A 14,619-nucleotide genomic window follows, 5' to 3' on the forward strand; every position below is an offset into this window, starting at 1 on the left:
TTTAATTGTCATCATCATCATCGGTATCATTGACAATCATTGACAATTACAAAATGTGATATGATTTGCCCGAAGGAACCGAAGAAGAAGACAAAGACGGACGGGATGAAGCATGTGCTTATCAGTTTCCCGTCCCCCATACAAGTAATGACGCACATTCAGGCATGGAACATACATCAAAACTGTACAATAACACAATCAACAATCTGGGTTTAGTAAAATAGCGTCCAGTCAAGCAGCTCGATTAATTTCAGGACGTACAAGGTTTTGGCTTTGTCATGTCCCTGACATTTTTGCATCTGTTTGCTGTGGAACATTTTGTTGTGGCTATGTGTGTGGCAAAGTGATTATGTGTTATCACAGCTGGTGTGCAACAACTGGCGCACACAAAGGTCACTGTAACAGTTTCATCAGACATGAATGTATAAAATCAAACAACATGCTATTTCATCTAAGTCTCCAGGTTTCAAATTCTTTGGAGCCGTACTGGGAGTCGAGCTTGCTGGCCCTGAGCGCTTATCGGTTAAGATAAGAGAGTGCTTCAGGAGCTCAGAGTGCGTCTGTACACGATGAAGGCTGAGCAGCGAGTGAAAGTGTTCAGACAAATCAGACACTTAGATTTCCATTCTCAGTGTCAAGCAGCTGAACAGGACTGGTTAAAAATTTTTTAAAAATCAACCAATAATGCAATCCTATAAATATATTCTTGATTTAGCCTCTAAATGAGCGCAATCGACCCAGTTTTGTCCAATTCTGCACCGCCACCTTAACCCCTCCTCTCTCTGAAGCCCCTGTCGCATGAGAGACGAGTCACACGAAATGCTTGAAGTCATGGCGGCTCCATCACAAGCGTGCGTGTACTTTTCCGTGTGTGAAACAAAGAACGCTCTCGCTATCTGCAAAACATGTACTACAGAAGTTCCACGAGGCAGAAAGAAAGCATCCTCATTCAACACCATTTACCTGATCAGCCATTTAAAACTGCATCACAAAGATTTGTGGAATGAATACGAGGCAACATTTTAACGGCCAGATCTTTATTTTAAAGGGGAAGTTCAGAATTTTTGACATTAGGTGTTGAGGCAGCAAAACAGAAAAAAATGTAAAAAAGTAACCAATAAATTACTTTCAAAGTAATTTACTGTAATTTTCGGACAATTATCCGCTACTTTTTTCCCCTCATTTTGAATCCTGCAGTTTATAGTCCAGTGCGGCTTATTTGTTATTTATTTGAGTTAATAGGTAACACTTTATTTGACAGCGGCAACATAAGACTGCCATAAGACCGTCATAACTATGACATGATTATGACACTGTTATAGGCATTAATGAATGCTTATGGCAAATGTCAGTAACTCATTTGCTCCCAAAAACGTATAAATACATTCTATTTTTTAATTGTTTCAGTTTCCCAAAAACCTATTTATACGTCTTTTACGTTTTTTTTTTTTTTTCCACAAGCGACCTCTCTAGGTTCTGATGCAGCTTTGTTCCAAAGCACAATGCTCAAAATCCATTTTAAAGCAATAAAACTGGCCACTGGAGGGCAGTAGCGCATTTGGTAAGAAATCATATTGGACCATGAAAGGAAGTGAGGAGCGGAGGCGTAACCCGCGGAATGAACGGTCAGGTTGCACGGCCGGGGCGCTGGTGGAAGACGACCGAATGGATGATCAGGAGCACGTCCAGGATGCCAGGTGTGGGAAGTCTGTGTAGGACGATCGGGATGTGATGAACGACCAAGTGCCACAATCAAGAGGACGTCCAGGATGCCAGGCGAGCAGAACGATCGGGATTACCAGTGTAGCGGATGATGTTGTTGAGTCTGTGTTGCTCGTTAAGTAGAGTTCGTGTTGCTGTTTTCAGCCGTTCGTGTCTCTCGTGATGCTCTAGTGTCTCGTGACTCAGCCGGAAACGCGCACAGCTAAATTAGTTCCCCCCAACACAACATGCCCCACACAAGTTCCCTAGGTGAATTCTGTTATGAGGTAGTGGTCACTACAAAAGACAGATTAAAAAAAAATCTATCTATACAAGACAGGTGGTAATGAGGGAAAAGTTTACCCCGTCTGGCAAGACAGCTGCGGCCACAACAGCGTCATCTCTTAGTTCAGTAGTTTAGTTATGTGTAAATAAATTGTAACTTTGCTATCAAAAGCTCTATTTGTCTTGTTGTTGATGTTATCTTGTAGAAGGAAAACATTATTCAGATGTTTGTAATGACACAAAAGCAAGAAATAGCTGTGTTAGAGTCAAAGTTATGTTTGAAATGTATGCTTTTACAAAAAGCTCAATTTCTTTGTTTTTTCATCAGAAATTGGAAAATTGCTCAAACTAAGCTATTTTCTAATGCTGATTTCTAAAGAATGGGAAAAGATATGAACTATTTTTTCCTGCTGAAAGAAGAGAGTCTACTCTTTCTTTTGGTGGGTTCCATTTTTATATAGCAATAGAACAGAATTTTCTTTGGGCTTTGCAAAATCAGTCAAAATCCAGTAAAATGGCCGGGAGGGAAGGGGGTTGCTCCAGTGAAAATGGCTGGGAGTGAATGAGTTAAGTATCGTTCGGCAAATTATGTCACCAACAAACCATTTTTGTCCAGCTTGGATTTTTTACATCTATTCAAAAGTGGGATAATTTGCCAGATGACACAAAATGACATCTGTCATAAGCATTCATTAATGTTCATGGCAGTGTCATGTCATATTTAATTATGATGGTCTTATGACAGTTTTACGGTGCCACTGTCAACTAAAGCGTTACCAACTACCAGAGATATCAATTAATGAAACAACTGGAAGAGTAACTGAAGAAATAATCAGCACAGAACATGAATTTTGATTGTTATTTACGTACATCTGTTGCACTGCAATGCATGCTAGGAGGCATGTTGGACGGCAACAGTGTTGACAGCAGGTGGCAGCATAGGTTGAATGTCTCCCTCAAGGGAGCAGTGATAGTCAGATGAAGCTTCTTGAAGAAATGAAGCTTTGCAGTCAATTGGTTCTAAGCTTCATGGTGGTTCATTTGGTTTTGCCAATGTCAAATCAAGTGCTACCGGTAATGTCTTATAGGATAATTATCCCACTATCCCAGTGCAGCTTATTTATGAAAAAATGCCGTTTTCGTGTCAAATTTGGTGGGTGGCGGCTTATTGTCAGGTGGGCCTTATAGTCTGAAAATTACTGTAGTTACTTTGATAATAAAGTAATCAGTAAAGTATCTAGATTTCTTTTTTTTAGGCGTAATCAGTAAGGGTGTAACAGTACATGTATTTGTATTGAACCGTTTCGGTACGTGGTGATCGGTTCGGAACAGAGGCGTACCGAACGAGTTTCTAATGAAATGTAACCCTTACTTTTCGAGGCTGAGTCGATCGGGTTGCAGTTTCTTTGTGTTGATTATACTGTATTTACTCCGTCTGCTCTACTATAATGAGGACCAACACGGGAGGACGGTATAACCCAGATACGTCAACGGCGCGACAACGTGGCCGCCGCGAGAACGCAGTGAAACGCGGGCGTTAAAGTCAATCAGCCAATGCACACTGGTCGCAGCTCAGCCGCGGGTTAGACGCGTCCCAGAAGCGGCTCAACACGACGCACGCGAAAAGAACGGCAGAGTTTATTATTTGACGCGAGATGCGACTTTCCTGCGTCAATACTACTACCGGTAGCTAGGATCGGGCGGACCAAAAGTCACTCGAGTAAAAATACGGTGGATCTGGTTGATTTTCAAACTAATATGCAATCGTAACTCACTTTTTGAGTCCATCAGATCTCTTGAGTGGTAGATCGGGGCACAGTTGACTTTGTTGATTTACTGCTGTCTTCGCTGCTATAATAATAACCAACACGGCCCCGTGTTCAATACAAAACCCTCCTACCACAACAAAACAAGTAGGAACTAATATTCACATAGGAAGTAAAGTTATACAACATAAAATATACAATATAAATGAATACTACATCACATTTGTAAAATATAAACACATAATAAAATAAATAATAGCCCATTTAAATAAAATAAATTGAAATGAGCTAAAACACCTGTAATGAAATAATAAGAATAATACACAGATCCTGCTTACACAATTATATTTATTAATTTCTGTGTGGTGCTTTAACTTGAGAAAATCCACCAATAAAGCTTTTGAAAACCGTTCCTAAGAAAAAAAAAAGATTCATTTAGGCATTTCATTTGTAAAATACATGTTAAAATCTTTTGTCTTGGGGATTGCTTTTCTCTTTAGCAGAGGACTTCTTTTTTCTGAAAGCTGACCAATACGCAGGGTCTGAAAGGCAAATTGTTGTTGGATTATCTTTAAATACCCGCCACTTTTTGAGCAGAATTCTAGCTTTGTATAGGCTAATGTTCCTATTGTTGAAAGCACAAGCGTAATAAACAACTAGCACATTTATATTTTGCATTTTGTTTTCTTATTGTACCGAAAATGAACCGAACCGTGACCTCAAAACCGAGGTACGTACCGAACCGCGATTTTTGTGCACTGTTACACCCCTAGTAATCAGAAATTAAATTACTTTTTCAAGTAATTTGTGACAACACTGATCACAATAGTGATGTGGTTTGCAGATTATATAATGAACTTTGGATATATTTTATTTTTAAATGTCCATCATGAATAAACCTTGAAATATCAAGAAGTTGTGATAGGGGAAAATTGCATGCATTTTGGTGTAATTTTGGCCATTTTAAGTTGTAAAGACCAACCTGTTCTCAGTATTTTGTCTAAACTTGAACCGCCAATACAAATGAATTGAAGTTCCAGTAATGTAAAGAAGTTTAAAAAAAAAAAAAAAAGCATGTTAGGAAATATTCCAACCATCTGAAGCGGCAAGCTCCAAGAAATGATTGCGATCGGAGAAAGAAAATTAAGTATTAAAGTACGCTCTTGGGATTATGCAGAGGGAAGTTTCAGTTTAAAAGTGATTCTTCACCGGAAATTATCTTCTTATCCATTTGACACAACCCAGAGGGTGTTTTTGCATGTTTTTATGCAAAGTCAGGCATGACTTTCTATCCATAAGCGGATTTTAAGGGGTGCCCGAAAAGTGTCATTGCATGTAATTGACTTTCCTATATATACAAAAATAGTAAAGCAATAAAACTGCAACAAAAATGAATTAAATGAACAAAAAATATATACTTTTATAATAGGTCAAAATGATTTTCGAACAGATCATGTGACTAGCACCTTAGATGGTTATTTGCTTTGCATATAATTTTCATTAAAAATATATATTAGGGGAGGGCAATTTAATTTTTCAAATGATTATTTTCTTTGATTTAAAATATTTAAAATAATAAATATAACTTTTTGAAGGATTAAATGATTGAGACACAAATGTCCTACCCTTAATAAGGCCGAAACACAAAAAGGATTGCTTCAGTCAAAGAAAACTTTTTCAATGAAAAATTAAGTGTTCAAATGAAATGTTTCTATCCCAAATATTTTTTCGCATTCAAAAACTTTTTCTTTGATTGAAATTTTCTTTTTTTGATTGAAGTGATTTTTCTTTTTAAACTAGGGGTGTCAAAATTATCTCATTAACGGGCGGTAATTAATTTTTTTAATTAATCACATTAAAATATTTGACGCAATTAATGCACATGCCCCACTCAAACAGGCTAAAATGACAGTGTAGTGTCATGTCCACTTGTTACTTGTTTATGGTGTTTGGCTCCCTCTGCTGGCGCTTGGGTCCAACTGATTTTATGGGTTAGTACCATGAGTGAACATGGTGTAATTATTGACATCAACATTGGCGAGCTACTAGTTCATTTTCTGATTGAAATTTTTACAAATTTTAATAAAACGAAAATGTTAAGAGGGGTTTTAATATAACATTTCTAACATGTACTAACTAACTAATCTTTTAAGCGCTACAAGTCTTTCCATCCATGTATCGCTTTAATGTCAAAAATGTTAATGCATCTTGTTGATTTATTGTTATAATAAACAAATACAGTACTTATGTACCGTCTGTTGAATGTATATATCCGTCTTGTGTCTTATCTTTCCATTCCAACAATAATTTACAGAAAGAAATGGCATATTTTATAGATGTTTGAATTGCGATTAATTACGATTCATTTTTAAGCTGTAATTAACTCGATTAAAAATTTTAATCGTTTGACAGCCCTATTTTAAACATATGTATATTTTTAAGCAACTTATATTTTGATTAAATAATAAAGACAAAAATGTCCTAGCCAAAATGTGGCTCAAACACAAAAGACTTCAATCATTTAAAAAAAAAATAAATAAATAAATAAAATAAAAAAAATCAAAGAAAAATAGCTTTTACGTGCATTTTGGGGGGAATTTTTTGAGTTTCAAATTTATTTTTACCTTCAAACACTGTTTTTTTATTGAAGCGATTTTTTTGGGTTGACAATATATATTTTGATTGAAGCAACTTTTCTGGATTGAATAATAAAGACACAAATCTACCTCCATATGGCTTCAGTCAGTGGATACAATTTTTGACGGTGGTAACTACATTGACACGACACCGGCGGGCGTTCCGTATTCAATGGATGATGATCTTGGCGAAAAGTATAGCTGTCCTAAGTAGCCTGATTTAGAATTCCCCTCAAGAATCAGGCATGCAAATGTGCCACCTTTCAGCAAAATTTCACCGTTTTGAAATCAAAATGGGTCATTTTTCTGAATCACGTAGATCCGAGGAGAAAAAAATGTGGGGGGGCATGTCAACGAGCGAGTGAAACCGTTAACTTCAAAACCGTAGTCCAGGCTCAAAACTACACTCTATTCCTATGACCTAGACCTATCACTGCCACTCTCTTCTCGTGACAACAAATAACTGACAAGCGTGAGAGACGGGAGCACAGTTATCGCCAATCAGCAATGAGGAGGCGGAACCCCTCTCCATCCCAGCTTCTCGCCTGGACCCGTTGGAGATTGCGGCAAGCTAAGGGCTTAATGTCAAAAATTGTTAACTTCTTAAAGCTAAAAGTTTGAGTGATGGCCTATAATAGTCTTCATAAATCATTCAATCGTGTCGTTCGATCAATTCCTGCGCTTGTAATGGTGTCTATAACACAAGTATTCGCTTAATTTCTTGATAATTGACTTCAGATAGTCCTTGATATTTCACCGCCTCGTCGAACGCAGTTACTCGAAGTAGCGTTAACTGCGGAAGGGCTAACAAGCGCCTTTCACACAGGGCTTGGCTAGCAAAGTTAGCGAACGTCAGTTGGGATCTGAATTGTCACCAGTTGGCGTTGTGACGAGTTATTTAAGGCCCCTTTGTAAAGCTCTTGTCAACGATAAAAAAATAAAAAAATAAAAATAATAATAATAAATCATGAGCAATGAGGTAACTAGAGTGATGAACTAGCGCCTTCCATACAAGTCATGTTCAGGGCTTTGTTAGCAAAGTTCTGAATGGTCACCAGTTATTTTTGACAACGAGTTGTTTAAGGCCCCTCTATACTCTCCGATAATTACAGAAAGGGAAGAGTTTTGCCTTGTTGTGGAGGTCGTTTCATTTGTTTAGCCATCGAGAGTTTATCAAACCGGAGAGCTCCGCTACAGGTCGCATTTGAAACTACCCCCATTCCCGCGCTGTTCGTACACCCCCCCGTTCATAAAACAGCCTACAGGTGTACTTCTGTTTATCCAGTATGATGCCCTATCAATCGAAGTTAAGGACCATGGGACTAATTGCTTTGGTTGAATGTACATAAAGTTATGATCACTAAAGAGTTAATGCTTTTTATTCAAATCTATCTATCGATCGATCTATCACAGAATAGTTAAGTGAATGGAATTTATACTGTACCTGTAAATTCATATTTTATGCTGTACAGGTGTTCTCTGCTTAATGCAAATGGGACATACTGTATATTTCATAATTTAGATTTTGTACAATTTGCTACTTAATTCGTCTTACAGTATATGTTCTGATTTCAGGATGAGAGATTTAGACTTGCATATGTTAAATTATTATGTACTGTGTTTAATTCGAGATGTCCCTGGTTGCACTATGAAATGCACTTTTCCGGGCATGTAGTGTGTCCATGTTACTCTGTCACCTTTTTCAAACCTAACCAGTTTGCATGCCTGAGAATGATGGGAAACAAAAAAACGCTCATTGTCAACTTATTATGATTAGAGATGTCCCGATCATCACGTCATTTTCAAATTATCGGAATCGGCAAAAAAAATATCGGACATGACTTTTTTAATATACATATAAATATATATATATATATATATATATATATATATATATATATATATATATATATATATATATATATATATATATATATATATATATATATATATACAGTGTTGTTAATAACGGCGTTACAATATAACGGCGTTATTTTTTTCAGTAATGAGTAATCTAATTAATTACTTTTCTCATCTTGGCAACGCCGTTACCGTTACAGAGGCGGGAAAGGCGTGCGTTACTATGCGTTACTAAGTTGGTTGAATTAAAAAAAGTCTGAGAGAAACGGACTCACGGGGACGAGAGCAGAGCAGGAGTGGGGAAGACGCCGTTGCAACCGCGATGCTAGGTGGCTCCAATAATACCTGACTGCAGCCATAGCCGACAAACTACACCCACATGACACGGTAGATATCATATTATAGAACTAGATGCAAATGACAGACACTACTGCATTGCCAACATGTTTTAAGGACTACATGCGTTTGTAAACAGCCGCCATCTTAAAGCAGTAGACCTCTCAGGAAGGCCCTGATGTAGAGATCCTTCCTAGCGAACCTAAGTAATTTTTTTTTCATCTAAAATGCTCCTAAATTGGCAAAATCTTAACTTAAATCTATCTTTAAATGATGAAACAGTTTTAAAACTTACACATGTTTAAAGTAGACAGAAGGGAACTAATGCAATAACGGGAGAAATTTTAACAACTTTAATGATTGATTCACAACTTTAAATGACTTCCACACATAGCAAAGGTTACTAGCTAGTTATCGCAATTCCCTTGTGTCTAGTTAAGTGGAGGGTAAAGAATTGGGCTAGGGCCAATTGTCCCCCAAACCCTTTAAGCTTCACATTGTGTGACCTGTGTTGTTGTTGTTGTTTTTTTTTTTTTTTTTTTGGGAGAAAAAAAAATATATATCACTAGTTACTTTGCCAAGTAACTAATTACTCTTACATTCAGGTAACTGAGTTACTAACGCAATTACTTTTTGGGAGAAGTAATTTGTAACTGTAATTAATTACCTTTTTAAAGTAAAATTAACAACACTGCATGGCACTAAATGCGTTAGTAGACAGCCGCCATCTTAAAGCAGTAGACTTTTTAGGACGGCTCTGTTGTAGAGAACCTTCCTAGCGAACCTAAGTAACTTTTTATCTAAAATACTTCTAAATCGGCAAAATCTTGACTTGAATCTATCTTTAAATGATGAAACAGTTTTAAAACTTTCATATGTCGAAAGTAGAGAGAAGGGAACAAATGCAATAATGGGAGCAATTTTAACAACTTTTAACAGTTGATTCAGGGTAAAGGGTAAATTAGGGTAAAGAATTGGGCTCGGGCCAATTGTACCAAAAACCTTCACAAAAAACTTCACATAGTGTGGCCAATGTTTTTTTTTTTTTTTTTTGAGGGAAAAAAAAAAGTAATTATCACCAATTACTTGGCCAAGTAACTAATTACTCTTACATTCAGGTAATTGAGTTACTAATGCAATTAATTTTTGGGAGAAGTAATTTGTAACTATAATTAATTACTTTTTTTCAGTAAGATTAACAACACTGTGTATATATATATATATATATATATATATATATATATATATATATATATATATATGTTAGGGCTGCAGCTATCGAATATTTTAGTAATCGAGTAATCGACTGAAAATTCTATCGATTAATCGAGTAATCGGATAAAACAAATATATCTTTAGGTGAAGAGCAATTATAAATATACATGAGAAAACAAGACATTTAATCTAATCTTGAACCATTTTCAGTCAATCAATGTCTTTATTTTCGATGTATATTGTTGAAAACAGCCAACAATTGCATCTCAGATGTAACTAGAATTAAAAAAAAAGACTAATTCACTGCTTTCACTCAAAAAACTTTTAGATCTTATTAAAAAATATATATGTATCTTACCTAAAAATGCTGTGACGCTTGATAACACACATCACGTAAAAGTTAGGATTTTTTTCCTACGTGTTTCAATTGAATTTCTCTTTGTGTCAAGCCATTTTTAAGTTCTAGTTAAGTTTTAAGTTAGTCTAAACTGTAAGTCCTGATAGGATTTTCAAAATAAATGTATAATACAGGCTGTATTGGAGCACATTAGGGACCAGTGCTACTTGGTGTTTTATCCAGCAATGACTACTGAGCTAAAATTGATAGTTAGCATGATTAAGTTTTTATTTTACACCCTCATCACTCCACAATGCTATGTTATGTTAAAGCCTGTATGTAAGACACGTTAGCCACGCATCGACAGTGGTCATAATTAATTGAAACCTAGCCCTCCGCAGGGCTAACGTTACGTGAGCTAGTACCGACAGTAACGTTAATCTTATTTATTAGCGCTTAGTGCTCTTTATTAGCGCTTAGCGCTGTACTGCTTTAAGATGGCGGCTGTTTACAAACGCTGCCCAGACGCGGCCCAGTCTGTCATTGTGCATCTAGTTCAACATACATGTGATCTCTATGAGACGCATCAGACGCTACCTGTTACCAATGCAGCATGGTGCGGGCTAGTATTTAGCAACGTCGGCGTCGTTTGTGGCGGCTGTCGGCTGCAGTAAGTTTTTTTTTTCTTCCCTTCTTCCTCTCCGCACGTGACAGCGCGTTGTCCCGCATTAAAAGTAGTCCTAGCAAAACGTGATGCTTAGAGCTGTCAAACGATTACTCGAGGTGAATAAAATTACTCGGATCAGTTTTTAAACTCGAGTTGCTCGAGTACTCGTTTCAGCTCTAATATATACATATATATATATATATATATATATATATATATATATATATATATATATATATATATATATATATATATATATATATATATATATATATATATATATATATTAGGGCTGTCAAAGGATTACAATTTTTAATCGAGTTAATTACAGCTTAAAAATTAATTAATCGTAATTAATCGAAATTAATCGCAATTCAAACCATCTATAAAATATGCCATATTTTTCTGTAAATTATATATATATTCTGTGAAATAATTTGTTGGAATGGAAAGATAAGACATGAGATGGATATATACATTCAAAATACGGTACATAAGGACTGTAGTGGGCATTTCATTCACTGTCATTTGAATCTGTCTATGCTGTCCTCACTCCGAAGCGTCTACTTTTTCCAAAGCTAGACAGCTAGTGAACGACGCCTTAATAATCAGACTTCTTTCTTTTTCATCTGATTTATTAATAAAATGGCCTCAAACCACTGTCCTCTTTAGACCGTAGTGAAACTACAAAAAAAAGTACACAAGCATTGCATTAGCAACAACGTTAGCTTAGCACGCTATACAGGTTCACTAAACATAAACAAAAAGCATCTCATAAAAAAATATAACATTTCGCTTACTAACATAATATGTAGATTCTTTACAACAACCATACTTACGGACAAATCTTGTCCAAGGATCATATAAGCACAACATTACAACGTAGGCGTCAGCCCGAGGCGTCGTGCAGCCATATTGAACTGGCAAGAAAGCAATAAACCATGTCGCAAAGCGACCACAAGAGTTCGCTGTTAGACAGCACAAAAAACCTTGCTGTAACCAAAAGGCAGAATACTGTCTGAGCGGGACATGTGCGTTAATTGCGTCAAACATTTTAACGTGATTAATTAAGAAAATTAATTACCGCGCGTTAACGCAATCATTTTGACAGCCCTAATATATATATATATATATATATATATATATATATATATTTTTTTTTTTTAATTAAATTGTTTTCTAATTAACGTTACAGACAAAATGTCTTACACTCATCCAGAGTCTTTAGTTTTGGCTTAAAGTGGGACTGTCAAATTTATTGCGTCAACGGCGGTATTAACATTAAAATATTTGACGCGATTAACGCGTGCGCTGCACTACCCACTCACGCAATGTTGCGTTCAATCTATAATGGCACTGTATTACGTATACATAGAACTAAAAGGCAACATAAAATGAGTAGCGAGAATTTTGGCAGCCTTTGAAGCCTTTTTTTAATTGGCTAAAGCCTTACAATTCAATCAGCATTACCGTGGGAAGCAATGTGGGGAAGAAAGGTAGTAGTTGATCTTTTTTCTTAACACCCTATTTTATTTCTCAACGCTGAGAAGATATATCAATTGGTACCATTAGGCACAGTCATGGTTACACTTCCCATCATGCATTTGGGCAGAAGTTAAATGGCTGAATTATCATTTACTGAAAGCTCATAAAAATCCACTAGATGGCAATATTTAGTCACAATATACAAAGTCACATTTGTCCTTTAAGAATTACAAGTCTTTCTTTCCGTGGATCCTTCTCACAGAAAGAATGTTAATAATGTAAATGCCATCTTGAGGATTTATTGTCATAGTAAACAAATACAGTACTTATGTACTGTATGTTGAATGTATTTATTCATCGGAGTTTTATTCATTTTTTGCTTAATGCATTGCCAAAATGTATATGGGGCCCGATTTAACTAGATTGCCGAAGTATACAAACTGATTGAAATAAACCAAAATACATTCATTGGAGCATTATATTTCCTAATTGCAAATGAAAAACCATTATTTGAGTAAAATCTATTTTTCTAATATATCAACAAACAATTTTAATTAGAGATGTCCCGATCGATCGGGTCCGATCACGTCATTTTCAAAGTATCGGAATCGGCAAAAAAATATCGGACATGCCTTTTTTTAATATATATATATATATATATATATTTTTTTTTTAATTAAATCGTTTTCTAATTGTATTTAACGTTACAGACATAATATGTTACACTCATCCAGAGTCTTTAGTTTAGGCTTAAGGTAGGGTTATCAAATCTATCCCGATAAAGCGGTTATTAATTTTTCAAAAAATGTATCACGTTAAAATATTTAATGCAATTAATGCATGCGCTGCACGACCCACTCACGCATTGTCGCGCTCAATCTGTAATGGCGCTGTTTGACCTACAGAGAAAGCTAAAAGGCAGCGTAAAATGAATAGAGTGAATTTTGGCAGCCTTAGGAGCCTTTTTTTAATTGGCTAAAGCCTTACAATCCCTCTCCCAAATGTATATATTTGCCCGAGTTTTATTAATTTTTTTCTTAATGCATTGCCAAAATGTATATGATCGGGAAAAATTATCGGGAATGATTGGAATTGAATCGAGAGCAAAAAAAAGCAATTGGATCGGGAAATATCGGGATCGGCAGACACTCAAACTAAAACGATCGGATCGGGAACACAAAAAAACATGATCGGAACAATTATTATAAATATTCTTGTAAGTTAATTTTTTTGCTGACACTGCATTTCGGGGTCATCTAATGTTGGGCCTCCTGCCCCAAAAGTCAAACTCCGCCTATGCTTTCTACCTCGAGTAACATCTTGTTGTTGCCGTTTTTTTCTTTATGTGATTATCGTTGAAGTCTTGGATTTTTTTGTGTGTGATATTTGGGTGTGTTTGCCACCCACCCGCTGCCCCACCACCACCATGTGTCGTTTCTGTGGTCCGCAGGTCCTCCGCTGCTTTGTTCCTCCGCCTCCTCCTCCCCTGTTGAGCAGCTCCCGTACCCTCCCCCTTGTGTCGCGGCCAATCACGGCCAGGGGGGGTTGCTAGGTAACAGTGCGGCTCAGCCAGCCCGGGACTCGGAGTCGGAGGATGAGTTTGGCCCCGGTTCATTCTTAGTTAAAGCCGGCTCGGGGAACTTGTACGCCGCTGCTGCTGACGGTGAGTGGTCTCTCAACTCTGTTTGCTTTCTGGAGGCCCGGCCTTCCAGTGATCCGTTGTGTTGTAGGTCGTGCCGATGGCTGTGGGCAAGAACGCGGACCTTCTGTTTTTTGCTGTCCGCTTGAAAGGGTAGAACGTTTTTGAGTTGATACACAGCCTCGGGAAACGGGTGGCGAGCCGGCTCTGCGGGTTTCAGATGTTGCTTTCAAAAAGATGGATGATTTGGATTTCAACAAGAGGGATTGGAGTAGCGGTTGAAATCTCTGCCTCGCAATTGTGATGGTCTAAGTTAGAATCCTAGGTTTGGCACCTTGTTCCTTGCAAGAATTCATGGAGGTATATTTATTTTATTCATTGACAGTAAGAGTGGGAACATCTTGGTACTTCAGGATACGATACGATTTGCGATACAAAGCTCACGATAACCATGATCTGACGATACAACGATTATCGATACATTGGTCAGGAAATCATTCTAGGATATTCTACAAAGAACTAATAAACAGAAAAACAAGCTTCTGCTGTGAATTGGAATGGGTTTATCATTAGTAGACGTCCAATCCGTTTGAAGTGGGAGGGATGGCAGCGAATGAACGATGTTCATTCGCTGCCATCCCTCCCACTTCAAACGGATTGAACGTCTATGACCGGTAGTGGCAGCCAATGCC

The 14,619-nt window shown here is 36.9% G+C and overlaps 1 protein-coding gene across 13 annotated transcripts in view; it reads left to right on the top strand.

Annotated features, from left to right (window-relative positions):
• The window catches only part of tenm4 (teneurin transmembrane protein 4), a 630,468-nt gene that overhangs the window by 213,610 nt on the left and 402,239 nt on the right, over positions 1–14,619 (top strand). For 11 of the 13 annotated variants that reach the window (XM_057839253.1, XM_057839252.1, XM_057839254.1 and 8 more), the window contains one exon: positions 13,739–13,951. The exons of the other annotated variants lie outside the window; for them this stretch is intronic. In XM_057839253.1, coding sequence (XP_057695236.1) covers positions 13,739–13,951 — 213 coding nt within the window. The remainder of the gene's footprint in view (positions 1–13,738; positions 13,952–14,619) is intronic. 13 annotated transcript variants of the gene reach the window in all.

This window comes from Corythoichthys intestinalis, chromosome 6 (genome assembly GCF_030265065.1).
Source record: "Corythoichthys intestinalis isolate RoL2023-P3 chromosome 6, ASM3026506v1, whole genome shotgun sequence".
In the NCBI taxonomy this organism is placed as follows: Eukaryota; Metazoa; Chordata; class Actinopteri; order Syngnathiformes; family Syngnathidae; genus Corythoichthys; species Corythoichthys intestinalis.